A 27,840-nucleotide genomic window follows, 5' to 3' on the forward strand; every position below is an offset into this window, starting at 1 on the left:
AACCAGAGAAGTACAGAAAAAAAAAAAAAAATCATCGCAGACAGCTCAGAAAGGCGCCCATGTTTACGACGGCACTTCCGCGTATGCGCACGGGCTTTTTGTCGCCGAATTTCGTCACAAATTCAGGGGGCTGGGCGAACGCAAATTTAGCCTCCCCACGGCACAAGACTGCCTAGACTTATGCGTAGCTTCGAGCTGCTACTACGCGTACTTAGGCTAGGTGTACTGACTAGGTGTACCGAGATAAAAAGCATTCCAATTTCCGAACGACCCCCCCCCCCCCCCTTCCCTTTCTCACAAAAACAAAAAGTAAGCAAGAAACCGAAACGAGAGAATCTGCCATACCAGCTGAATGTTTCCAAAGCCAGCATAAAAAAAAAAACTCGCCGCCCCCTTTCCCATCTCTCTCGCGTTGTTTCGAAGCGGACACTCCCGCTATCCATCCACGCATGTTCCTCACCTATATCACGTCGTGCGCCGGTCGTAATCTTCGCTACGACGGCGCGGCCCTTCAGTACGGCCTTATAGGGGAATGCTGTCCGAACTCAAATCTGGCTATCGTAAACTACCTAGAAGGAGTAGCAGTGAAACAATCTATGCGAGTTTCTTGACAAGGTAGTCATCCTGAAAGAAAACAACAGTTCGCTCTCTTTTATGCAGGCAAACTGTATCGGCGTAAGGAGGGCAGTGCGGACGCAAATGTATTGCCACATACAGTGGCGCAGGAGTGGGAATTCGACGCGCCGCCTTGTAATGCGCTCAAGCTCACGAAGACACTCACCCCTGACGGCGGAGGCACCGAGGGGCGTGGACCTCGCCGTGGGTCCCCCGCCTTGGGATCCCAGGGTTCGGTTGGTCGCCGGCCCCGCCGGAGTAGAGCAGTCTGCGGAAAGAAAACGAAGGGAAATACGGAGTGCTCAGAAATGGTCAAATGCAGCACGCCCTGCACATGAAGCGATTCGCGAGTAAAAGGAGAGAGCCTCGAAACCTGCTCGCTTGCAGGGGCACAAGTAAAGCGCTGCGCATCAAACACATCGTGACCTGCATGCATCTATAGGCTGATTCTCCGGCAGGAAACCGCTGTATGCCGCTTACATTGACCGACGCATCAGTTCTGCGCCGGTCATGAAGAAAAACAACGGGCACTGTGCCTCGTAGGTAATGATGACCAGAGAAGAAAAAAAAATACAGACGGTTTAACAGTTAATCGCGGAATATCGTGCAGCAGCAGGGCTTTTTGTTTGCTGTGTCTCAATTATTAAACTTTATTTTGCTATGTTAATCAGACGGTCATGCTTCCGGACTACACATTACATGTGTGCTGCAACACTAACCGTTCCGAAAACAAAACAAAAAAAAAAAAGTTAGGAAAGCCTGAGCGCTGCTGCAGCACGGTATACATCGCGCGCACTTAGTCGAACCGAACCAGCGTTCCGTGGAACGCATCAAAGTTCACCGGTGTTCTATAACTGCTTTACATGGAAACAAAAAAAAAAAAAAAGGCGCAGTATTTGTCACACTTGCTTCTGTGGCCAACTGAAGACCCTAGGAAATGTCAAAGGTCAAATCGGCTTCAGACGTCGGGCTTTCGCGAGAATGCTGGTAGTAGTGCTGCAGCACTTAAAAAAAAAAAAAAAAAAAGAAAAAGTTTGGGGGGCCCACGTAAGCTCCGCCTATAAAAGGTATGACGCGATAGAGAAAAACGCTCCCTTCGGCGGCTCATCTTGCCCACGTAGGAACGGACAGTGTTTCCTTCGTCGAAATCAGACAATACCTGGTACGCACCCCGTCACAACACAGCCACTACTCACGTCAACGTTCGCCGCGATTGCATACAAGCATGCTGTCGTTTGCGTGCACCGCCGCGGTGGTACATTGGTACCGCTTTCTGATGGAGGCGAAAAGCCAGGCGCCCGTGTGCTGTGCGATGTCAGCGCACGTTAAAGAACCCCAGGTGGTCGAAATTACTCCGTAGCCTTCCACTACGACGTCTCTTATAGCTTGAGTCGCTTTGGGACGTTAAACCCATAGAGAAGCGAAACCAATTAAACCAACTTTTGCGTAGTACACGCGCCCGTCACCGACATGCACTTCGCTATTCGCTTAATCACGACACCCTTAATTAGTACCTCTCTAATTACTAACACAATCACTAACATTCAGTCGTAAGCTACATTATGTGAAAGAGAGTACATGACATACATATGAAGCCCCGCTCTCACCAAGCCAGAAAAACGTTCCCGCATGGCTTAGGGATAGCGCATGTGACATTCAAGAAAAGGGTAGCGCAATTAATTTACATCATATACCTAAACATGCATGATGTTTGAGTAGCGGTGCGTCCTACTAATGACCTGTTCTCTAATGTTTTGATCACGTTTCATTACACAGCTCCACGCGTGACGTCACGACCCGTTCGACCAATCGGGATTTTTCTGGACTCGGCGCCGGGTGCCGCCGCGTTCTGCGCTGAACGGCACCGTTAACGCAGCCGCTTAATATAAACAGATACGAGCACACCGCTGCAACCTTTTTCTCTTTTCAGAAATGCATGGGCTCTCCGGCTTGCGGAGGCTGGAAGATATAGTGAGATCATTGGAGGGATTCGCAAAACAATGAAGAAAGGAAAAAAAAAAAAAACTAATTTCAAGAATTATTTCAACTCCGATATACAACCGTAGAAAAAAAGACGAAGTGGCCTCCCGGACCTCTCAAAAGTTCCAGCTACATGTTTTCCCTGACGTCACGAAACAGCGTCTGGTTCGCATTTCAGCAACCGCTATTTTCTCCCGCGAATGTTAACAGAGTCAGCAAAAGCTCCCGAAATTTCCTTGGACTTTCCGTCCCCTGTGTGCATATCCCGTAACATTTCAACTGTCGAAACCTAAAGCTAATGTGTTCGCAAATCGTCCAAAATGAACAAGCTACACTTCGGGTGCAGGTGCCCGTCTAAAGTGCGTGGGCGGGTGATCCAAGGCAGAGCAGAGAGCGAAGACCAAAAGAGGGAGGATAACAGCAGCAGCTATGCAACCATCACTTCTTTGTCGCCTCAGAGAAGGACGGCGCAAGAACTAGGCAGTGTCTTGTTCTCAATCGCACGTATACTCTTTGTGGAAATGGCAGAAGCCACATCCGCAGCACGAGTGTCACCGCGACCTGCCGGGGGACCTGAATTCGGCATCGCTTTCGCCTCCACAGACAGAAACAAGACCACTCCGAGAACGCATCAACGCTTCGCCCTCGTGCCAGAAGCAACCGGGGCGAACGGAAATCGAAGCCGCGAGCTCCGCTCAGCACGCGAGCAGCCCACCCTCCGCCGCATTTTCTTGGTGTCAGATCGAACACGATCTTGCCAGGAGAGACGAGACGGGCAGCGTGACAAACTGAGCGAGAGCTTCCAAACGCAATTTCTCTCTCTCTCTCTCTCTCTCTCTCTCTCTCTCTCTCTCTCTCTCTCTCTCTCTCTCTCTCTCTCTCTCTCTCTCTCTCTCTCTCTCTCTCTCTTCTCTCTCTCTCTCTTTTTTTTTTTTGCCTTACAAAGCTACACGCCTCGTGAGGGAAACACTGCGAAAACTAAGATACGCAGGAAACTCACTCAATTGTATACCTCACGCATACAGTAGCGCAGAATTCAGCTTGTATGCTAATTAGGGATGGATCGAAAGTTTAAATTCTTAGGCGCAACAATTCTACTAGAAACAATACAGAATCGGCGGCAATAAAACATGCCACACGAAATTTTCTATCTGTATGACCCGGCCAATTTTACTTCGTGATTATTATTGTATATATTTTTTTCATTCATTGAAAAACAAAATGCATTTTTGTTCGTTTTACGCTAGTGCTTTCTTGTTGATTGTTTGAAACTTCATTATTTATTGATTCCATGTACCCACCCCCTCCGCAACGCCAGCAGGCCCTAGGGAGTAAATAAATAAATAATAAATGACGGCAGCGACGCAATGATTATGACCCAACCGAGAATCGAGCGCTACGTTATTTTGACACCCTTCGCGTTAACGGTAGCGGCTAATCGCCGCATAACGTTAGCGTCGTCCCTGCAGCCGCGTACTACGCCAATGATTTAGAGTTCCGAAAGTTATCGACACTATAAAAGCCAGTTGCGCCCCCTACAGGACCACAACCCCCCCTATTGATCTCCAATTAACCACGAATCCAGGGCTAGCTATTCGGCCGTTGTCCCCTGAATACTCCCTATTCGTAACCAACCTAAACCAACCACGCCGCCCGCGCTCCCCTGCAGCCACGTTTACCATCTCTCGGATTCCACCTTCTTACTCGCATTATACATACCCTGCCCAAACGCAATTTCTTCTTGATTACAGCTACGACCTCAATAAGAGGAAATGCGATCGCATTAAGAAAGATTAACAAGCAACCAACCCTTCCCATCTGCAGAGCTATCTTTACTATTTCTCTTTCCACAGCTCGCTGCGTTGTCTTAGTTAATTCCGAGCCTACTCGTTAGCCTCCAACTTGCCGCATACAATAGGACAGCACTGGCAAGAGAGAGCCAGTATACATTCCCCAGTACAATGCCAAGGGGTACAAGTGTGCGAAGCTTAGTGACAACGGAAAGCAAGAGCCACGGCATTCGGCTATTGTAGCGAACGATTCGCGTCCTGTCACGCCGACGGCTCTTGCGACGGTATAAACAAATTTTTTTTGTCGAAACCTTTATAACCGTGCGACACAACGCCGATCGAAGTTGTGACGTGGCCCGAGCTGACTTCGAAGCGCCGGCACCCATACACCTTGGCGGTGGGTATACAATCACCGAGCAATCTTCAAAAAGCAGCCCGACGAAAATGGCGACAAGGCGGTACACCATGGCGTGTCTGACTGCACCAGTCTCCGGCGTGATACCGCGGCAGTACGAAAAATAGATTTCTTTTCACTGCACTTCTTTCTTTCTTTGGCGTAGGTCGACGACAAACAGTTTCATTCGAAAAGGACGACTCGTATGTCTGCGCGCGATAAAGTTACTGCACGCTTCGTCATTTTTTTATTTTTTTTTTTCACTTATTGCATGCTTTTCAATACTTGCACGTTGTTGGATCTACTGATGTATTTCTTGCACGGACTCATGCATTTACATCACCCTCCTTCCTACAACAGAGGCGATATAAAGTTATAAGGGATGAATAAGTAAATAAATTTTGTGTTTGGGAAAGGGTTGTAATAATCCGAAAATGTATATCGGTCTCTGCTGCGAACTGCTGATGGGGGAAAAAATGGGGAAGGGGGGGGGGGGCAGCAATAAGTTTGGTTTAGCTGCCGTTATTTGAGAATGACGCAGTCTTGGGCGGTATAGTGGTGGCGTCGGAGGATGTCACGTTACGCGTACGCGGCGCGCGGTGAAGACGACCCCCAGGATGTTGGAAAAATAAGGTAAAAAATATAACGTGGATAGAATTAAGGCTACAATGCCGAAGTAACAAAGTAAATTATGAGCTATATCCGCCGTAAACTACATGTCGTGAAATAAAAATAGGGCTCGAGAGACGCACTGATGAAGGCATTGGTAGTGCTGCTGTTAATGCACAGCAAGGTGATAGTTAACGTTCATTGTAACGCTTTTATTACGAGAAGGAAACTGATATATGCGTATCACGCGTTATCAATTATTTGAAAAGAGAGAGGTCACAGTATATATATATATATATATATATATATATATATATATATATATATATATATATATATATATATATATATATATACGGAAAAGTAATATACGACGCCCTAACGATCCAGTCGTGCCGACGGCAGTAATGCAATAGCAGCTTGCTGTAAACAGACGTTCCATTCAATAGACGCTGGACGTATGCCGACGTACGAGTTTGAAGCCGGCAGCAATGCAAAAATGGAATTCCGTTCTTGAAACTGTTCGCAGTTCGGAACGCTCTGCTTGACAGAGGGGCGCCACGAAAACCAATCGGCCAATTCGCAGACGTAACTCGGACTTGACCAAGTGCACAAGTATAACCCAAATATGGCGGCCATGACTTTTTTGTAATGTCAATGCGGAAAGAGGAGCTATAGTGCCACAGATGTGGGTGCGTTATGCGCCGCAGAAAACCGTCGCGAAGACGCGAAAGCGTACTTCGCGGTCATCAACATCCGTCAAACAATGAGCGGGAGGAAGGAAGAGGAGGAGGGGGGGGGGGGGGGGGTGCACCACGCTGCAGCACAGGGTGTGTAATTTAAGTTGTGTCTGAAACTGGTTTTCCAAAAAAAAAAAAAAAATCAACCGTCTCACAGGAGCAACAGGAGTAGCAGCTGAAGCAGGTCGGCGCATTAGCTCCAGTGAGACCACCGGAGGAATGGACCGCGCACTTGAAGGCGACGAACGTAACAGCTTGCGACAATTCATCGCAACAGCCTTCGCCAAGGTCACCTCTCATTACGGTCACGTAAGCGGTATCGAACTTGCTTAGCTAAATTAGGGTCAGCTGCAGCGTATAAACGCCCCGGCATTCCGCGCGCGTCAAAGAAGGCGTCGAGGGGGGAAAAAAAAGAGAAAATCAAAAAGTGAAGGTTAAAATAAACAGAAATGAAACCACCACTTCAAAAAATAAATTAAAAGTAAGATGGCAGCTAAGTCGATGAGTGTGCAGGCGAGAAACTGCTTCGCCCTGGTCCTCGCCTCGGCAACTGTAACTCCCTCCTCCTCTTCACGCGCACAGCTGCCGGTAGGAGAGGGGGAGAGGAGTGCTGTTCCAACTCGTAGTACTTGTAGGTTAACCCGGGGTCACAAAGCTGCGCAGGCGACATCGTTAGCGCATGAGGGGCATATATGCACGACGCCGAGGCGAGAGTGCAGGCCAGAGGGTGCTCGGGAGGACGAGAGGGAAGAGACATCGATCACTCGCTGCGCGCGCGACACGCCCCACTTCGTGACGCCAGTCGGGCACGCGCGCACTGATCCGCCACAGATCCATCTTATTACTGGGCCCCCCAAGGGCGGCTCAACGCAAGACGGGGTGAAAGTCGGGTAATCCGCGAGCGCAATCACTCGCTTCGTCGCGTCTTCCTGTTTCCGGGAGACTGTATAGCCAAGTTTTCAGTTTCTAGTTGTTGTTTTTTTCAGCAGGCATTTGCACTTTTACCCGGTCGCTAAATCGACCCGACTAAAGAGAAAAGGACTCGAGGTCACGCGGCTGGCTGCAGAGTGCATGATGCGGAAGAAAGGGGGCGCGCCGACTACTATACATATCAGAGAAACTGAGAAGAGATGAACTGCATACAATAATACGGCCAACTATTGTAGAAACAGAAAACAAAAAGAAAAAAACTAAGCCAAAGGCAAAAAAAGAAAGTGAGAGTATAGCTAGTTGGCGCCACATTCTTACACAGTGCAACGGAAAAAGAACAAGCGAGTAGACAAGGAAAGCGCTGGACTAAAGGTCTTGAGAAATATGAGCAAGAATTTAGCTGCACACTAAGAGCCAGCCGCACTATCCACGCGTATCCCCCCGGAGTTTATCACGGCGACCAGGAGATGCAATTACATTGGCCACCCTTCCGCAAGACATGCATGCAGGGCCTCGCATTTCTCTGAATGGAGAGTAAAAAAAATGAGAAGGGTGCAACGCTGCAGAACCGAATATGGAGCGAAAGCATTAGCTGCGGGTGACCGAGCGTTCTTCTTCTTCATCATCATCATCTTCTTCTTCTTCTTCTTCGAGGCTGTTCAAGGTCATTCGTGACTGCGGCCACGGACTACGCGACGGGCCGAAACCTGGCGTGGTATTGCTTTCGCAATAAAACGTAAATCCGATCACAACTGCATGCAGCGAGCCTCACTTTCAATGTTCGGTCATCTGTGGACGGATACTTCGTTTAGTCTGAATGGTGAAAGCTAAGTGAACCAACCCACGGTTTCAATTGGATGTTCCCATCACCGAGTAACGCGATGCGCCCTGTATATATGCACACGCGTAGCTCGCACACGCACGTACACCGGTTTGTACGCGTGTACACGTACCACGGAATTCTTGAAACTAATAAACCACGCACCAGCGAGGAAAGCTGCACTCCATGCTTCCGGATCACTGGCACAATAATATAGGACGCGGTAGGAGCTAATTGTTCGTAGCTCCTGGGCCCGCGCCTACATGCTGTATAAACGCACACAGCGTACGAACCCGCCGGCATCGTGTCCGCGTTGTCACGTCGCCGGGATATCATGGACTCCGCCCAGACCCGAGCAAAGACTGCCAGACTTGTTTCGTCCCCATCCTCTGGCGAGATCGACAGCTGCACGTACGATAAGCGATAGCACCGGGTGCAAAGGTACGGAGAACGAGTTCGTTCGTACACCACAGAGGCCTAATTCCCATGGAGAAGAAATGTCAAAAAAGAAAAGAAAAAGCACCTTTCTACTGAAACCCGAGTGCATTTATGTTACACCTAAATCCCCCCTCCTTTTCTCTTCTTCCCGTGGCACCAAAGTGGCCGACTTTAATTTGCATGCCGTACGCCTAGAGCGCTCGTTCGGCGAGCACAAACTCTATTAACCTCTAATCAGTTTTGCGCAACGTGCACAGGAAACAAAAAAAAAAAAAAAAAAACGGAGTAACGCTTGGAATACTAATACAACAGTGCCGTATTATAGATGCGCAGCAGGCGCACTGTTGCCTGCTCTAAAAGTGACATGAGCATGGATAGACAAATCGGCCATGTTGATGCGACATGAATATAAATACCGCACACAGGAGACTGTGGAGACATCTTACCCAAGCACAATGCGGAAAGCATGCACCATGAGCTCTTCTTATTGCAGCAATCTCTATACAGGCGCTACGCGACTGAAACGAGCGGGTACATGCATACAGCGAGAAGACAGCCGGGAAACTGCATATATACACAACTTACGAATGCGAAAGACGGGCCGCATTTTCGAGCGGCGACAGAATGAAAGCGGTTCGCGTTCCTCGATCGACTGCGACAGCGGGCACAGACCGATCGCGCAGCCGGTCTCGCATACGCGACACCTACGAGCTTCGGAAGAGCAGGCGCCTCCCAAAGCAACGCAGGCGGTTCGCGGCAGAATTCCTTCGCACAAGGATCTATCAAAGCAGCGCGCGCTTGGCAACGGTAGCGCCGTTTGCAACTCCGGCGCCAGCTGCACACAATAGCGTGCGTATAGAGTATAGTATACGTAAAGCAGCATTTAGCAGGTGCGGCAATTGAATCCAAAATGCAGATGTCATATCTCGATGATGGTATACAAGAAGTTGTGTTGTGTTGGGTTTTTTGGCGCATAAGCAACTGAGGCTATCATGCGCCAAGAGCAAGGTGTTTTTATTTTGTAGATGTCTGGCTGCAGTATAACTTGAAATAAAATTAAAATACACAACACTGCACAGCAGCCAATCTAAAGCGAGCTTTTAAAGCCTCTTAATTCCAGCGCGAGAGTAGTTCGACTAAACTGAACTGGGACTGATTCGCTCGTGGAAGAAATGTGTATGTATAGTGTCGATCAGTGGCGTCAGTCGCATAGTTCGATCTTGATGCTACCTACCACTTCACCATACACCTTCGGTAGTCTACAACACAATGGGTATTAGGTAACTCGAAAAGGACTCACAATCACACCCCGCGTTTCGCCGTCAGGGTGCCTTTTTCTATTTCCTTCGCTGGAGAGGGAGGCGAGCTCTGTCTCGTCTACAAGGAGGAGATTTACGAGTTCATTCGTCGTTCGCTTGGCGCCGGGTGCTTTAGTTTATTTTTTATTCCTTAAATTGTTCTAACTGAAGCAGTGGACTCGACCGCGCGTCCGCATCTGCGGAACGGTCTCACGTTACAACAGTCTATGCGCACAAATGCGTGCATTTAAGTAACCGGGAGTATAGAAAGTGGTTATCAGCAACATTCCGATCCTCACCACATACTGTTGACAGGACTACTTTGGACGCCTCCAGCTGTCTGCAAGAAGCATTAATATAGGGGGAAGCCCAGGTTCCAGGCCTATTCTAACATACCAGCAGATGAACACGCTTGCACACAGCGAGGAATCTTAACTCTTGAGCTGCTGCGGGAAAACATTCAGCTCAGTAATGCAGCAGGCAATGTAACGGGCCTGGGGCCGGACCCTGGCTTGAAGCCGGCCCCTCATACAAACTCACAACACAACATGCAATAACGGTGTAGCGAAAAGTTGCGAAGGCTATAGGTTGTTTTGTTTGAAAAGTGCTTCAATTTTCTACGCTTACATCCTGTCACCTTCAAAACATTCCCTTTTGCAGAGCAATAAGCACCACTGACGCTGCTGGAATGCGCATTTCGAATTCTTTTCGAAGCGCGTCAGCGCTTGATGCGCGCTGGATCTCTGCAGTGGGGAAACGACGACCTTTGAGCTGGATCTTTCGGAAGAGGGCGTAGACCGCAGGAGCGAACTCTAGCCACCAGGAGGGTGGGTGCGGAAGTGGTGCTTATGTTGTTTCGGGCGATGAACTTGCTCCTGAAGAGAGTTCGGTGACAAGGTGTCATCACGGAGCATTCAGTTTCGCTTAATGTCCTTCCTCAAACATCTTGGGACCTAGAATTCGCTACCGACGGTCCATTCTTGGTGCACAATGACGCGAACGTAGGCGTGCATGTCGAAAAAGACTACAAGCAAGCACATATCGGTCAGGTTGTGGACCTGCCTCACCTTTTTTGGGCACAGTCGTTGTCAAGGTCAACTCTACAGATTCGTTTTAGGGTCATGCGCAAGTTCCATTCACAGCAATGATCATCGACATGAAGGACGGGTGATTACCGGTACGCTGACAGATTTCTGGCCACCATATTCGACTCTTCATTTAGCAGCCGAGCTACGAACTTGCCAGCAACACGGCACATGCGGCAGCAACATCGCGGACTTCTCCGACGATCATAACCCGCACAAGTTGCCCAATGGTTTCGACATTTTCGGAACCTTGTGCAACGTCTTCCTACTCTCTCTCGTCGTCTTCCAGTGACGTTCTGCCGCGCTTGAACGACGCGTGACACTCGGATCACCTTGCACGACTCATTGCAGCATCGCCGTAAAACCTTCCGAACCAGACTCGCCCAGCTGCCCAACACCGGTTACCACCTGTTAGGGCAGTTAGCGAACCGCAGATCCGGAAAATGTCCGCCTCTTTGTTCAACCCATCTGCACTAACCGCACCGGGGTACCTCTGTTTTTTGTTTTTTTGTTTTCATGAAATCTGTAAATAATAAAAAATATCACTCTGTATAGCTAGTTCAAGCAAGCTAACAGTCGTCGACTCGAGAGCGCGTACGCACTGGGCAATGACGCCCTCTAGCAACAAGGCAGCGCATATTACAGCTATATGCGAAAACAGGCGTTCGTAGAATGCGCGGATGAAGAAAAGAAGGAAAACGCTGTCAGACGTGTACCGCGCGCCATCGCATTCGTAATGTGCGTCACTGGCAGATGGATAGTCGCCAGGCCCAGAAAATTGCGCTGCCGCCAGCATCGGCTGCAGGACTCGAACAAGAGTAATTTTAGTTATCTTGTTAAGACTGTCTGCCTCTTCTGGATGCATACTTTTCCGTTGCTGCACGCTACTTTCTCTGGCCTTTTTTGCCGGTGTTGATTTCTTGTTTCCGGCCTTGTTAAAGAAGACCCTCCTGCGGCGAAGACTCTTGCTGATTAGAGTTCCAAGCAGCGCAAAACAGGCGAGATCACGGAGATTCGTAACATCTCACGGTTGCTTATTCTGTGCATTCGAGCCAGAGAGGAAGTGAGGGAGAGAGAGAGATTAAGCGAGTGAAATGAGCGAGCGGATCCTTAATAAAAGTTAAATTGGTTCACAGGAAGGGAAAGGCGCAGTAACTGTCGCACTTGCTCTGTGGACACCCGAACCGCGCCGTAAGGGAAGGGAGAAAGGTGGGAATGAAAGTGGAAAGAGAGAAAGAGGAGCCGTAGTGGAGGGCTACGGAGTAATTTCGACCACCCGGGGATCTTTAACGTGCGCTGACATCGCACAGCACACGGACGCCACTTCGTTTCGCCTCCATCGAAACGCAGCCGCCGCGGTCGGGTTCGAACCCGGGAACTCCGGCACAGTAGTCGGGCGTCTTACCACTGCACCACACCGGCTCACTGCACGAGATCCAGGTGATGCTGCTATGAAAGCAAACACGTGTACTTATGAAGGTATCTTGCAATGGTCTACTGCCAATTCTCTTGTCTTGAATATAACAAAAACAAAGGCTGCCTTTTTTCGACCTAAAAACTGAAAAATTAATTGGCAATACGTTTTGCGGCGTGAAAACTTGGTCACTGAAATTGCGGCCGCAGTTAAATGTTTGTGAGTACTCTTTGAATATAGCGCATGTCTTATGATTTGCACAATATAGGTGCGAAAATATCCCGAGTATCCGGAGTACTTTTTAAACTGAGACGGTGCCTCCCCAGACGTGTAGAACTCCTTATAACTCCCTTTTTTTATTAGTTACTGATATTTAGTTTGAGGTGCGACCACTTAACTAAACATCAATCAAGTTACATTAACACAAAAGAAGGCTTTTCGAGCGATCACGAATGTTTCATATCTAGGTAATTACGAACCACCTTTCAGGGAATTAAACCTGGTACCGTTTGCTGATTTTTATCCGCATACACTCTCAGAAGGTGCTGTCAAACAGATTACAAAGAAAAACAAATGCCGTGTGAGCATGTCCTGTCCAACACTAAACAGAAATATTCTGAACACTCGCCTTCGTGAGACTTGGGCGATTCCGCGCATTCGCACAAGACATGGTGATTCAATGCTACGCTCAGTATACATCAGTTGACACATCGACAACTGATTAAACACAATTATTTGTCTTCCTGCATTTTTACTATATGTTGGCCCGTACATGTGAGCTACTCTGTAAGCATTTGTTCGGCCGTTCGTTTCAGATTTGCCTTCGGTAATGCTACTGTTGTCTTTTCTGCTAAGATTGTGTGTTAAGGGCCACTTACCTATTCTTTGCATCTATTTTGTTCTTATGTGACAATTTGTGTTTTATTCATGTTTGGTTGCGTCGCTATAAAATAGACGATATAAAGTAGACGTTGTTCAAGCCCTGTTTTCGGGCTTTTTGTCCCCTTTCCCAAATATCAATCACTGTATATGTTGATATTGGAATAAAATTGGACTGGATTGGGCCACGTGACAATTTTGACGTATTATGTTTTAAATTATTAATTCAGTGACGTACCGCCAAGCAGCGCGGCTTAACCATGGGGGCCGTTCATACGCTGCGGCAAACGCCAGACGTGAACGCCAAGCACTATAGGTGGCCTGGCCGAGACGACGACGTTAACGAACCTTAATGCCGTGACGAAATCGCCAGCGTTAAGGCCGTGGCGACATGTTGAGAACACGGCCCACGACGTCCTCGCACGGAGCAACCACTTGTGAACGATTCCGCAACCCGCGTCTCGTTTCCAGACGTCGCTCTATATGGAAAGTGGCACACGTGCGGACAGCTGACGCGAGAAGACATTCGCTTCCACGATAAACACATTAGGTGGAACACGAGACCCCGTGTCAACAGGGGCAAGTCAACGCCAATAACGTACGGCGGTAGGACAACCCTTGGTTACGAAACTGCGCCTTAGACCATGGGTGTTGCTCGAGTAGACACGCTATTCTCTTTTTCCCGTCACGCTGTCACTGGAAACTGTGTTGCGAAACTGAAAGAGGATAGCCCCAAGAAGTCGGAATGCAAGCTATGTAAGGAAGCCAGAAATAAAAAAAAAATACATCAGTGAAGGTAGGCTTTCCAAATCCAGAGCATGATTCGGTGAAAAGTTATGCTTTATCCCGCAAAGCCCTGCATTCTGTCCTGGAACTTTCACCCTCGTGTCGCGCATTCGTGCATCCTCGTCATACAGCCAATACAGCGTGCACCTTCCGGCGGCAACATCCTCTGTGTTCTCGACGTGGCAGTCGTCTTTCAGGTGCGCATTCCTCAGCTGTCGCCATGACCTCACAAGCCATTCAGCTACCAGTCGTCTCCCAGATCCTCTCTTGCTTCGCTCCCTTTTATCACTTGCTCGCCGCCAATTCATTCAACTGTGACATTTAAATCAATCCAATTAAATTTAATTGCTATCTGTCCACTGCAGCACGTTCAATTACGCTATGTCCCCAGGTAATTAAGGTACCGCGGATGATGCACAGCTATGTGGCTAGACAAATCTGATAATCATATCCTATAAGGTAATAAAGCCTGCAACTTTGGTGGCGCGACACTATAGTCAAAGTGGAATTTTGTTGCTATTACAAATAACTACCTAAAGTTGCAACCAGAGATTTGTAGCCGGCCGCCGGTAATAACAGTATCATTTCTTAAAATTCCGGAAACGCGGTTGCCCTCGGCGCTGCGGCTCATCAAATGTTGAATATCTCGCGCTAACTAGGAGACGCGCGCTTTCGAAAAACCCGCGCAGTAAGCGACAACCACGGAGTAGTCGTACCGCGGCCGCCTACTGCTGCTGCAGCACACGGGGAAGAAGAGGAAGCGATGCGACACTGGCGCCACTGAGCGACGGCGCTGTCTGAGGACAGTAGTACTCCCGGGTGCGTTTTTTTCTGAAAACGCACGCCGTTTGGCGCGATATAGAGTCCACATTTGTCTGAGCCTAAGCGGCACGGAGAATCGAATTTTCGAAATTCGAAAAGCCGACGTGGGCATTATTAACGGCCGGTTATAAATAACCAATTGAAAGCAAACGCTTAGTTTAAAACTAAATTATCATAAATGAGTATAGCCAATTTATGTCCGCCAACATTGATTTTAATAGCCACACATTAGTCGGGGCTCATCATGTGCGCACCTATAGCGCGCCACGTACGGCGCTTTCCTCGTATACAAGCCGGCTAAAACACCAATGCTACTCTCGCTCAAACAGAAATAAGGGAACCGTACCGAACAGGCTAATCATACGACTAGAACTTTGAGGAATTAAGGCAGCCGGGGGATAAACGGGGAGATACGAAATGCCGCGGAGAAACTCCGCCAAATGCACAGAAAGTAACGGTTACCAACAGTTCGGCACAAGTGGATAACACGCGCAAGGTGTTGGCCAAATAATATTCGATTCGGCGTTGGAAGAGAGCCCATGTCACAACCACCCAGCAGACCTCCGCAGCGACATGCACGGAACGACACTCGCGCACTCTGCAGCAATTCAGTGCATGTGACCACAGAAGCCGGAGCTTCACACAGCAGAGACGTGATGTTCCGGTCTCAGGAGCAGACACACAAACCCAATAACTCTCTATTTGTCCCAACGCGTTGTTGACACACAGCGAAATGCCATCCTGACAAATGACCTTTGTGCGCTGCCGCATATGTTATGTATCCATGTCACCAAGCCCGAACGCCACTCGCAGGCGCTGATGCGCAGAACGTCGAGACATCAACCTCCTCCTGCGGTAGCTGAAGAGGCTAATGACTCAGCATATCGGCCTTTTCTTTGGGCCCCTTGCGGCCACTCTGGGAACAACGTCCGGGGTGAGAGGAGGCGCTTCACAAACCCCCCAAGATACCAAAAGTGCTATATAGGTCAGACTCCTGGCGAACATCACAAGCACGCCCCCACCAAGGCGCCGGGTTGGCTCGATGACCGCATCGAGGCACCCAAAAGGAAACAAAAGCTCGACGCACGTTGACGCAGGGCCCCCTCGCAGCTGCCCACTGCAGTGGTTGTAACCTCTCTCCTCCTCCGCCTGCACGAGCACTCCAGCGCAGCGCAACACAACAGCAGGGAAAGCAGAGCTTATGCGGAGAGCATGTAATCCGTCTCGCGGTCGTCGTTCCTCGCCGTATAAACAGGCGGCGCACACAGAGCGGCCCTATACTTCCGCCGGACTGTATAAACATCCCGCCTAGCATACACGTCGACGCACTCTCCACGCGCGAAAGCGTTCCGCGTCGCCTGGACGATTCACCTTCCCCGCCCGTTTCTGGCATATATAAACGCGCGGCCGGCAAGGAAAAGAAGCAGCACGCGGCTCCTCTCCTCGGGTTTTCCTTTAGTTCGACACGCGCGCGCTCGCCAAGGCCGCGGAAATATGGCCGCAGACGCTGCGCGAACGCACCCTTGGGCGCGGGTCTGGCGTCTGCGCGCGCGCGGCCAGCGAGCCGTTACGCGCAAATTAACGGGCGCCGATTGGGCGCGCGCGACACGCGCACAAGCGCCATTAGGCACCACGGACGGGGCAAAAATAAGGGGGCAAATGTGTCGTCGGCCACTACAGGTGAAGTTCTGCCTTTTATACGTATGCGTGGCTCCTGTACCTGTTCCTTCGCAGTCGCAGCAAGCACCGCACAGGCTGAAATAGGCGAGGAAAAGTGCGCGCCACACAATGTTTAGCATGATCTCGTGTTCACGCGTACCTCCTCCCGATGTGACTGCAAATATGCGTCCGCCCATGCCCTAGAATGTGGTAGACATGTTGCACGTGGTGCCATCCGTTTAGTACCTTGCCCTCTCAGCGAAGAACGGAATACCACATCCAGAACCCCAAACCCCCGCCAGTTTCCTTGCATATGCAATAAAACATAGCTTATTCTATGGTATATATATATATATATATATATATATATATATATATATATATATATATATATATATATATATATATATATAACACAGTGCGTGGCTTTATATACACTATACACTGCCTTCTGTAGCCCTGCTATCGGCGAGATAGGTGTCACTGAGATGTTTCGTGTTTCCAGCGCGACCCACGCACCGCACAACAGTTGAATAAGAAATTCAAGGCGATCAACGAGATCAATGCGGCACATACGCGTCAGCGTTAAAATGATTGCGCATTATTCAATGCTCGTTTCTGCATCATTTACTGAGCGAAGGCAATTTTCTTTATGGGGACATAGACCACAAGGAGTGTCCTGCAGCCACTAACATTTCTTTCATGTGAAGGTTTCGGGCTCAATCGGATCACCACAGCCATATATATGCTAGTCACAGAAGTGTTCCGTGCTATGGTATACCTCTAAGGGCCAAGCTTGTGATTTTTACAGGCGGCGAAGCTTCAAGCGGAAGGTTAGGAAAGGAGAGGAAGGGGGGAGGGGGAGGGGGGCTACTGTCTAGAGCTTTCGATTCCCAATGTCACCCTTTGGTAGGAAAGGAACTCGGTCATGCCACCTGGTTCTCGTGACATCACGCAAACTGCCGACCAATCACATGTCCGGCGACTAGCTTCCAAGAGCAAAAGAAAAATGGGTTTCAGTACACTTCCGGCCTGCCAGCGCCCGGTCATGCAACCCGCTATCAATGGATTACTACCTTCCAGAGCCACGCTGGTGATTCTTCGAGGCTGCAGGAGGGTTAAAAATGGCCGACGCGGCCGACGGATAATCATTTTCGACATTAACGCCCTCGCGTTCAAAACGCGAAACGAAGTCTGTTAATTAAAAAAAAAAAGCGGGAAGGACGAGAAGAACGATCGAGGAGAAACGGCGAAGGATTTCTAAGAAGTCCCAGTTCAGAAGCTATAGTAACTGCCTTTCACGCTTGGCAGCGTTCGTGGAGTGAAACCTCGCCACGTCACAGGCCTATAGTGTTTCGCGCTTCGCAACCGTTACACCGCCATTTTTTGGTAGCAACCGAGGGAGAAGTGCATATACTGGGTACAACGAATAAACTAAAGCTCCAAGTGTACACATTTACCGGAGGGGGATGCAAAGAAGTTCTGAGCTTCGGTTTGGTGTGGTTGTGGGGTTTAACGTCCCAAAGCGACTGGGGCTATGAGAGACGCCGTAGTGGAGGACTCCGGATTTGGATTGGAAAACATTTATTGTCAGCAATAAGCGATTTGTGGGCGCTACACTTAGATGGCCTCAAGTCCGTTGCTCTCGGCGACCTTTTGAGCCCACTCAGTAGCCCGAACTTGCAACGGGTCTGAGCTGGCCAGTATAGCCTCCCACCGCTCAAAAAAAGGGACTGGTAGTAGGTCCGCTGGTGGCGGCGCTTTTGTGTAGCTCCATAATATGTGATCGTATCCTGCTATTTCGCCGCAGTGTTTACAATTTGGATTGTATTGTTCTGGGTACATGTGCGCTAATTTAGAAGGGCTGAAGAAGGCACGCGTCTGGATCCGACGCCAGATTACTTCTTGCCTTTTGTCTAGTTTCTTGTCTGGTGGATGATACATCCGCCTTTCTAGTCTAAAGTGATTAGTGTAGTCATGAAATGAGATTAGTGCATCTCTCGAGAAATTGGGGGAATCAACCTGGCTCACTGCTCGGCTGACATAACCTCGAGCTATACTGTGAGCAAACTCGTTTCCTTTGTTCCCCGAGTGTGCCGGCACCCATATTAATTCCACCCCCTTTTGGTTCCAGTCTTTATATCTTAAAATTCGCTCTGTCTCTTTGGAGATCATGCCCCTGGTAAAATTGTTTATAGCAGATTTGGAGTCGGTAATTATGGTAACCGCTTGGTGCTGACCATCGCAATGGCGATAGCCGCCTCCTCCGCTGTCCCTGAGTAGTTTGTTTTTATTGAACCTGCCGTTAATTTCGACCACCTGGGGTTGTTTAACGTGCACTAAAATCGCACAGCGCACGGGCGCCTTGCTTTTTCCGCCGAGGCCGGGATTCGATCTCGCGTCTCCTGATCTCAAGGAGCAATGACAACATTGGATATTTTGTTAGAAACGTATATATCACCTCAGAACATTCTAGGCTAAATTTATTTAGACTATCGAAATTTCATAGCTTTTTTTTTTTTTTTTTCGTTCGGTTGTTGGCAATCACTATGGAATTCCCGGCCGAAGCAGTGGTCTGGTGCGATTTTTTTTCTTGACGCAAACAAAAGGTCATTTCCGATATTCTGTCAGCAACACCGTGGAGAGGGCCGCTCTATACATAGCGAAATGTTGCTAGCGAAATGTTGCGCAGTTAGACTGCAAAATATGACCCTGCAACACCGAGGATAAAAAAAAAAAAAAAAACACAGAGGCATGTAGGTGCGACAAAATGTGCCCACAATTCACAAAGTGGTTGGGAAAACAGAACACTGGCTAACTGCATAACTGAGAACTTTATACTTTTCAAAAGGGTGCGCGGTTTCAACTGATGTGCTACCCGCCGGGGTGGCGCAGTGGTTACGACGCTCGACTACTGTTCCCAAGGTCGCGGGATCGAATCCCGGCCTCGGCGGCAGCTTTTCGGTGGAGGCGAAAAGCAAGGCGTCCGTGTGCTGTGCGATGTCAGTGCACGTTAAAGAACCCCAGGTGGTCAAAATTCCCGGAGTCCTCCACTACGGCGTCTCTCATAGCCTGAGTTGCTTTGGGACGTTAAACCCCACAAACCAACCAACCAATCAACTGATGTGCTAAAGCTGTTCCGAAAAACATCGACGAAAGCCCTTAAAGGGAGAGGTGTTTTTGCAGGGCAACGACCTAGCACACAAAGCCTCTGTAAAAACACTGCCAACGTCAAATTTCGAACAGTACCACATTCCCATTATCTTGCCCCTCGGACTTTGCACACAAACAGGGAGTGTCATCTGTTTCACGATCTCAAACAACACTTGAAGGGTGCATATATCTTTGAAGCCCGTAAAGAACCATCGCATTTGCAAGAAAGGGGGGTCTTAAGCACGACCACATTCCATTTTTCTGAAGGACCATGAGAGACTGCATAGCAGATGTCAAAAGGCCATTCACCTTCGCAGAGAACGCGTTGAATAACTAGCGAATTTCATTCCTGCAGCGGTACTTAAAGCTAGGGACTAGGGACATATCCGCACCCCCTCGTATACAACAGAGACGCCGGGGAGGCGAACCCGATAGCACGTACAGCGAGTGGCTACAAACAAATAAACAAACAAAAAAAGGTGGGTCAACAAGTGGCGTTATCACACACACCGCGTGAGACGCGCGCGCCCGTCCGCGTGAGAAGGAACGGACGATTTTCATTGGGTGCCGATACTGGACGTCTGGAGCGCTCGCGCGCATTACCGGGACAAGCCAGCCATCACGCCACAGTCAATCGTTTACAGAGCTGACCACACACTGGGGTATTAAATGATTCGTTTGTAGGGTTTAACGTCCCAAAGCGACTCAGGCTATGAGAGATGCTGTAGTGGGGGACTCTGGTATTTCCGCCACCTGGGGTTCTTTAACCTGCACTGACATCGTACAGCACATGGACGCCACTCCGTTTCACCTCTATCGAAGCGGGATCGAACACGGGTACTCCAGCACAGTAGTCTGGCGTCTTACCACTGCACCACCGTAGCGGGGCGATATCAGAAGAGATAAGTTCACAGACTGTTTATTTTTATTTTTATTTTTTTGCGACAGCTTACGAATCCCCGCTCTCCGGAAAATCGATGAAATAATTAGCTGTGGTTTAGCTCTCGTTAAACTATGGACGGAAGCGGGAGCTTCTTTTGCCTGCTACATTATTTCCCTATCACGTCCTATCAATCTAAGGCGCTGCCTTATTGGGGACACTTAAGCTCCTGCCTGTGGCACAGGTTTAACGTTAATTCAAATGTCATGACCAACTGATTCTACTGTCATCCTCCCTAAGCACCCACCGACACTACGCTGAAGGCTCCAGCTGATTACAGCAGTGAAACTTCAGCTTCAAAAATCACTACTGTACATCTGGCAGGTGACATCTTGGGCCCAGGCAGGTCGTCGGGTCACGAGAAATACATAATAGTAGCCCCGCAGGCTCGTTCGTTACGGTTTGATTAAAGCGGGGCATTACGTCGAGCAGTCGTTCACATAATCTGTAAGATATAATGTGTATGTGCGGGATAATAGAGACAATTTAAGAGAGTAGCGATTAAGCGAGTATTAAGTACACGAACGAAGATACGCTAGAGGAAGCGCAAACGGAGGCATTTAACGCCGTCTCCTCAAGCTAATTAAGGACCAGATGTGCCCCCCCCCCCCCCCCCACACACACACTTTTTTTTTTTTTTTTGTCAAGGACTCACGTCATTGATTTTAACGGGCATGAATAGCTACACAAATCTCCGACCTGTTAGAAAACCCCCCACGCACTGCAGTTCATGGCAAAATTTTCGCGCAGTCCGGAACACGACCCCCCGTTTGACGCACGCTGGCTTTCCTGACTTCCCACAGACCCCGATCCAAAGCTTCAGCCGCGGTCGCTGCCGTCACTGAGCGGAACACGAGACAGCGATCGTTCGACGCTCGCGGTGCTTCCCGCAGGACGTCCACGGTTGCCTCTCTTTCTCGAAGGCCTTCACAGGCTTCGCGTCGAAAAGCAGTGCCGTTTATTCGCCTATGTAAGCGGCCTCTTCCGGGTGGCCCGATGCGGTTTTGCGACGACACTTGGCGCTGCATTGTTTGCAAATCACGGTGCATGGATACGTGACGATAATTCGTCGCGGGTACACCACCCTTCGAGCAGTTCAGCTACTACACGAAGGAACAAAAGTTGCCTCACCTTCTTGGTAAGAACACCTCCGTTATGTGTAGGTTTCGATTATTTTATCACACAGGCGGTGGCCCTTAGATTCACGCTTTCACTCGGCCCATAAGTAGGGGCTAAACTGCAGCTCTACCTTTGCGAGCCCTATACCGTTACTGCCCCTAAGCGGGCAAAGAACGCTCTGCTAGAGCGCTTTACCATAGACCGCTACAGTATAATACATGTATTCCAATAGCCTCAACGGGGCCAGGTGCAGCAATTGACCCCTGAGGGGGCCACGTGCACATAGGCGCTTAGTGTCTTGCGACAGCGGTACACCCGGTGTCTAAACGCCCTAGGTGTTTTGGCATGGGTTGTCTCTGTAATAGCGGTAAAAAGCATACCCCGATCAGTCAGTCGTTAAGTACGATGATTTCTCTACACACCCGCTCGTTTGCATATCCCTTCGTTTCTATGAAGGCATCCCCTTAAACCACAACGATGTTTATTTGCACTGACCAAAAGTACACTGCTTTTCAGCTACGCTCAATATTCTTCCCTCCTCCCCAAAAACGGGCGCTCAAAATTACCGGAGCCCTCCACTACGGCGTCTCATAGCCTAGGTCGCTTTCAGACGTTAAAACCCCAAAAAACAAAACCAATATTTCCCTAAAAATTTAGACACGCCCTTAGCTTAAATTCCTAGGGAAACCCATGATTTATGTGTAGGCGGCTGGCGGTCGCTGTAGAGGAACGTGTTATAAGGGTAGTCACGTGACATCACGTCATAGACAATTATCCCGCGCGTAGCTTCAGAGTTACGAGCCGGAGAAGGAGGCGATAACCCCTTTAGGCACGCTGGTGGTCTTCCTCAGCGCTCCACAAACAACAAATTGGCGGCTGCTGTGACGTCAGTGAATACCATGTTGATCGAATAATTAGGGGAATCCCCCAAAGTGGAGTATATAGTTTTGTAATAAGGGAGTAATTACTTATTGACATCCACCCACGCGCAGCTATACGGCTACAAAGGAAAGCTATACAGCTTTCTCCGAAACTAGAGTAGTTAAAGAAAAATTCGTCCTGGTCTGGTGATCGAACCCGGGACCATCGCCTTTCCGGGGCAGCTAGTCGCTCTACCAACAGAGCTAAGCAGGACGGTGAACAGATCAGATGGTAGGGTGAGAGCGAACTGATCAATAATTTGAAATGGGAACGGTGTCGATCGAATATTGTTAGGGGAATCCCCCAAGGTGGAGTAGATTTGTAATAAGGGAGTAATTACTCGTTGACATACACCCAAGCTTTAACTGCGAAGTTTCTGAGAAAGCTGCATAGCTTCCCTCTGTAGCCGTATGGCTGCGCTTGGGTGGATGTCAATGGGAAATTACTCCCTTATTACAGTGAATACCATAAAACGTCAGCCACAATGCACACGAGAATTGGCGACTCGCACTAAGCGTACAGCTCTATTTGTCGCTTTAAATGCATACCGTTATGCAATAGCCTGCCAGGAAAGCTGCGGTGATACTACAGCGAAACCCGAAAAGTACCCCTCCGTTTACACTGCGATGGGCCTACACAGTTCGCGCTTGCCGATACAGTGCTGCAACGGAAACTGTAAACAGAGCTCTCACCTGGGCCGGGCTTGTGTGTCAATCTTCCGACAGGTCTCGGGATCGATACCATACACAAAACAGAATGCAACGAAACTAAAAATGCGGGCCGCGTTCAAGCGTTCTGAGTCTCTCTCACTCCACCCGTTTCACAGCTCGATTATCCCCGCAAGCACAGACGTCGTAATGACCATTCCACGCTAAACAGGATGACTGGTTTACACACCGGTCGATGCTCAGGAGCTGATCGCGCTCTCTGCATACGGGGCTACACAGATTGCAAAGGAACTGAGTTTTTGCCCACCTCTCGCCAGCCGAGGCTTGCGGCCAATAGACAGAGTCAACGAACTATGGGTCTGAGTAAAGTGACCTGGTTTCCGAAAACAGAGTGCTTGTCATCGTACGAGGGCTATAGGTACACATGAGCTCCGCATACGCGCTGTCGAGAGGACACGAAGGCTTGGAAGCGTACACATTTTATTTATTCGAGGATAACGCACGCTATCTCTTGCAGAGTGGGAACACGGCCTTAAGCGGCCCTGCAGATATCCGAGCATTGGCCGAGTCAACAAGTGTGTAGTCATGGTTCACGAGGTAGCAGGATATTGCAAATCGTTACGAAGAGGGGGAAAAGAGCATGGCAGTAGGGTGTCACGAACTCCGGATGAGAAACCGATAAATGCCGCTTTGTACAAACAGCTTCGTTAACAGTCACTCCTGATTACACGTACAGGGTCGTCTAATCTTAATTTGAACATGTGGTCGCTCTCTAGTGTACGGCGTCCACTGAAGCTAATTGGCGGGATATATGCGAAGCACCGCCTACAGGTCGACACACCGAGAACTCGAGACGGTCTCGGTGGTGGCGTCCAGGCCCATCTCATGCTTGCATCATATTGCAGCGACCGTGTTAAGACTAACGTGGACGACCCTGTACATCCGATATAAAGAATGCGGAACGACGACTAGAATATGAGCATATTTAACCAGCGTTGGCGGAGATCAAAACATATGGGAATAACATTACCTAGTTAGCTAGTTCACTAACTTCTGATAATTTACTGCCACAGTTAGGTTTCTCGCTGAAATTGGGGATTTGTAGCCGGCCATTATTGATAGCCATATTATTTGTAAGAATTTCTAAAACACTACTGACTTCAACGTTGCGGCTAAACACATCATGGTTATCTCGCGCCGAAAGTCGTGCGTTTTCAAAAAAAAGAAAAAGGAGAACGCCCTCTATAAGCACTGCTTTTAGCGCCGTCAATCAATGACGCAATTGTGCCGGCAGCTTCACTGACCCAGCGAGGGCGAAAAGCCCCCAGCGCAAACCGCAAATGCTTCACTGCCTACAACGAAGTTCGCATGCACCAACCACATGCGGCCATTTCTTTCTACAGCGGAAAGCTTGCTTTGTGGGCTGTGAGAGACTGTTCCCAAGGATGCGGGATCGAATACCGGCCTCGGCGACCGCTTTTCGATGGAGGTGAAAAGCAAGGCGCCCGTGTTCTGTGCTATGTCAGTGCACGTTAAAGAACCCCAGGTGGTCGAAATTCCCGGAGCCCTCCACTATGGCGTCTCTCGTAACCTGAGTCGCTTTGGGACGTTAAATCCCCAAACCAAACCATATGTGTGCACCTCTCATAGTCGGGATATTCACGTACGCTACCTGTGCTGTAATAGTTTTTCTTTTTTTCTTCTGCTTTCGGCCGCGTTCATCTCTGCGCGGTGTCAACACACGTGCCATCGCAAAGAACCAACTATGCCCACTGAACACAAAATTAAGTAGGCATATACCGAATTATCACAGCGCTAAGAAGGCTGCTTTTAGTCCAAACGCAGCTTTTATTTAGGAATTTTATTTTTTTTTCACCTACCCTTATCGACGAAAGATTAGCGTTTCTACGAACCAATGCGAAAAAGTTTGGTTTGGTTTGTGGGGTTTTTAACGTCCCAAAGCGACTCAGGCTATGAGAGATGCCCTAGTGGAGGGCTCCGGAAATTTCGACCACCTGGGGTTGTTTAACGTGCACTGACATCGCACAGCACACGGGAGTCTTGATTTTTGCCTCCAACCCCGCATCCTTGGTCGAGAGCCGTAACCACTGCGCCACCCCGGCGGGGTCGAATGAGAAAAGGGACGGAAAAAGCCAAGCAGTCGAAAGTCTCGAAGAACAACAAGGACTCCATCCGACCTACTTGCCCACGAAGTCACGTAGAAGCGACACAAACAAGATCTGGCTAGAGTAACGCGAGCCCCGAGATAATTCTATTCGCTAGCATCAGCCCCGGAGTACGTGCGTATTGGGAAGACGACACCCCGTGCGTTGTTGGGGTACAGGGGCTGCAACGTGACTCACTTGGACAATTGTATCTGTCTGCGCATGTCGTCCGCGTGGCAGGCACAGTGAAATGGCACACCGCGCAGCCGCCGTGTCGGTTCTGTGACGCGACCCGCAGCCGCGCGCTTAGCCGACCACATCGACCGGTCGCGCCAAGTATAAATCGAATAGGCGGAATTAACCAACGGGGACATGCCGATTCGGAGTGCCTTGCGCCGTATGCCGTCTCTCGCACTCCCGGTAATTTGCAACCTCTCCCTGCGGACCACTATACCGCATCACAAATTAGTGCACCGCGCACACGCTACAGTTCTATGCACCTAGAAGTAGATTGCTTTAGCGAAGGGGAACCAGAATTAAAAAAAAAAAAAAAAAAAAAAAAACGGGAAGGGGGGGGGGGGGGGGGGGGCTGTAACAGCAGTATTGGAAGACGTCAGAAAACAGGCGAACTATGATAAATATTAAGCTGGTCAACTGATTTTACTGGTACACTTGTGATAGCCTGACTCACTTCGGGACACTAAATCATACAAACCAATGAAACAATCGTTTTACAATTACCTAAAGCAGTTACACGCCAAGCCGCAAAAAAAGAAAAAAAAAAAGTTGCCGCAACTCGGGCGCGGACACGGCAAGTCACGCGGCAGTTGCGGCACTGAGTGACGTGTTGTGATTGACGTCGCTTTGCAGCGCGCGCTTTACGCAACAGGGCGCGCAGCGAACGAAACTCGGTGAGCCAGAGTGGTAACGGAAATCACGTTTTCGAAATTTAAACAAAAATAAAAGTGATACGGCTATTACTAACGGACGGCTACAAATCTGAGATCACGATCACCTAAACGTAAGTTTACTACAGGAGTGGCCCGTCGCGCGATTAATATGTTTGCCGATGTCAGCCAAGACCACGGTGTCGGACAAGACTCCTATTGCAATATCAATGAAACCACCTCGCTTTAGAAATAATTTTTTTTTTTCGCCTTATAGTTCACCTTTCAAGAAACGCCAGGTGTAGTGCAAGAAAGCAGCGGATAAGAGCACCGTGCGTATTCTGGCTTTTCAGCCTAGGCGATTAACCGGGCCTGAAAATGACCAATTCGTTAGTTTTTGAAGTATAAAAAACGAACGGCTAATTTTTTGCTATATATATATATATATATATATATATATATATATATATATATATATATATATATATTTTTTTTTTTTTTTTTTTTTTTTCACAGATTGATATATGTTAGCTGCAAGGCTCAATACCAGGTTGTAAACTGATGTAAAATAACTTCAGAATGCCAAGATTCGGTAATAAGGAAATAAATAAATAAATATATATATATATATATATATATATATATATATGGGTGTGTTCAGATAAGGACAATATAACCGAGGTCCCATGACCATTTTTTTGTTTTCAATTAAATTTTTATATGTGGTGGGCAGATGTCTCGGCACAAAGGAAAGAACTTTAGTTTTGCAAGATATGCAGTAGTTTTCTCGGAGAAAATCGTATACCGCTAGAGGTGGGAAACGCTGTTTTTGCCATTTCAAAAAGTTGCATGTTTGGAGACCCGTTGCTTGCGCACTAAACTATTGCCATCCATTATTTTTTTACTCGCAAATTATACGCACCTTTTACTTTTATGATAATTATTAAAAAATTGTTTTGTTGCTACACTTCATTAAGTAAATAAAGTCACAAACATTGCTCCAGAAGCGACGCGCAGAAAACAAATTTCAATTTCAACCTTAAACACGGGCATGATATGCGTTATGTCGTTAGCACTAGAACTTCTCTTTATTTCTAAGGTTATTTCCTTAATGTCAGGCAAAATTGGGAGCTCCAGACCACTAGGTGTGTTCTCCGCAACGCATCAAATGCGGCCAAAATTCGAAAACAGCAAAAAATGCTCAAATTTGATTCCAATTTAAGAAACACCATCTTCGACTTTTATGAAACTCCCTCTCAAGAATCCTAAGTACCTACAAAATATTACGGATTAAAAATACGTACCAATATATTGTTTAAAATTATAAAAACGAATATAATGCTGAAAGCGCTTGTTTTGAAAACTGTCCATGTTCAGCCCTATGTTCTGGCGCGATTTACTAGGGTGTTGCCAGTGACTTTTTTTATATATTATCCGTGCTTGTGCTTTGTTCCTGAAAAAAAAAAAAAAAATGAAGCTCTGGAGTTCTCCGTTCTGTCAACATGTTATTTTGAAATCGGCCAAAATTTAAAAAAAAAAAATGAGGAAAAATATGGGCGACTTTGATTCGAATTAAAAAAAAAAAATTATCTACCGCGTGTTCGACCGTCATCGAATTCCACGCACCCTTAAGGAGGAGGGGGAGGAGGAAAAACTTTATTATGCGAAGAATTCGAGGCACGCAGGCCTCCTGGGTCTCCGCACGAGCCCACCCGCGATCCAAACGTT

At 48.4% G+C, this 27,840-nt stretch overlaps 1 protein-coding gene across 5 annotated transcripts in view; it reads right to left on the minus strand.

The window, feature by feature from the left end:
• Positions 1-27,840, minus strand: part of Orp8 (Oxysterol-binding protein-related protein 8) — a 99,463-nt gene that overhangs the window by 65,519 nt on the left and 6,104 nt on the right. For 2 of the 5 annotated variants that reach the window (XM_084602239.1, XM_084602237.1), the window contains exons 3-4: positions 27,417-27,565; positions 782-883 (exon numbers count right to left, since the gene is read on the minus strand). In XM_084602239.1, coding sequence (XP_084458365.1) covers positions 782-883; positions 27,417-27,483 — 169 coding nt within the window. In that variant the 5' untranslated portion in view covers positions 27,484-27,565. Of the gene's footprint in view, positions 1-781; positions 884-8,762; positions 8,876-8,901; positions 8,995-27,416; positions 27,566-27,840 lie in introns of those variants that run through there. The other 3 variants (XM_084602241.1, XM_084602240.1, XM_084602238.1) reach the window with 3 other exon arrangements.

This window comes from Amblyomma maculatum, chromosome 4 (assembly GCF_055883805.1).
Source record: "Amblyomma maculatum isolate TAMU_Amacu chromosome 4, ASM5588380v1, whole genome shotgun sequence".
Taxonomy (NCBI): Eukaryota; Metazoa; Arthropoda; class Arachnida; order Ixodida; family Ixodidae; genus Amblyomma; species Amblyomma maculatum.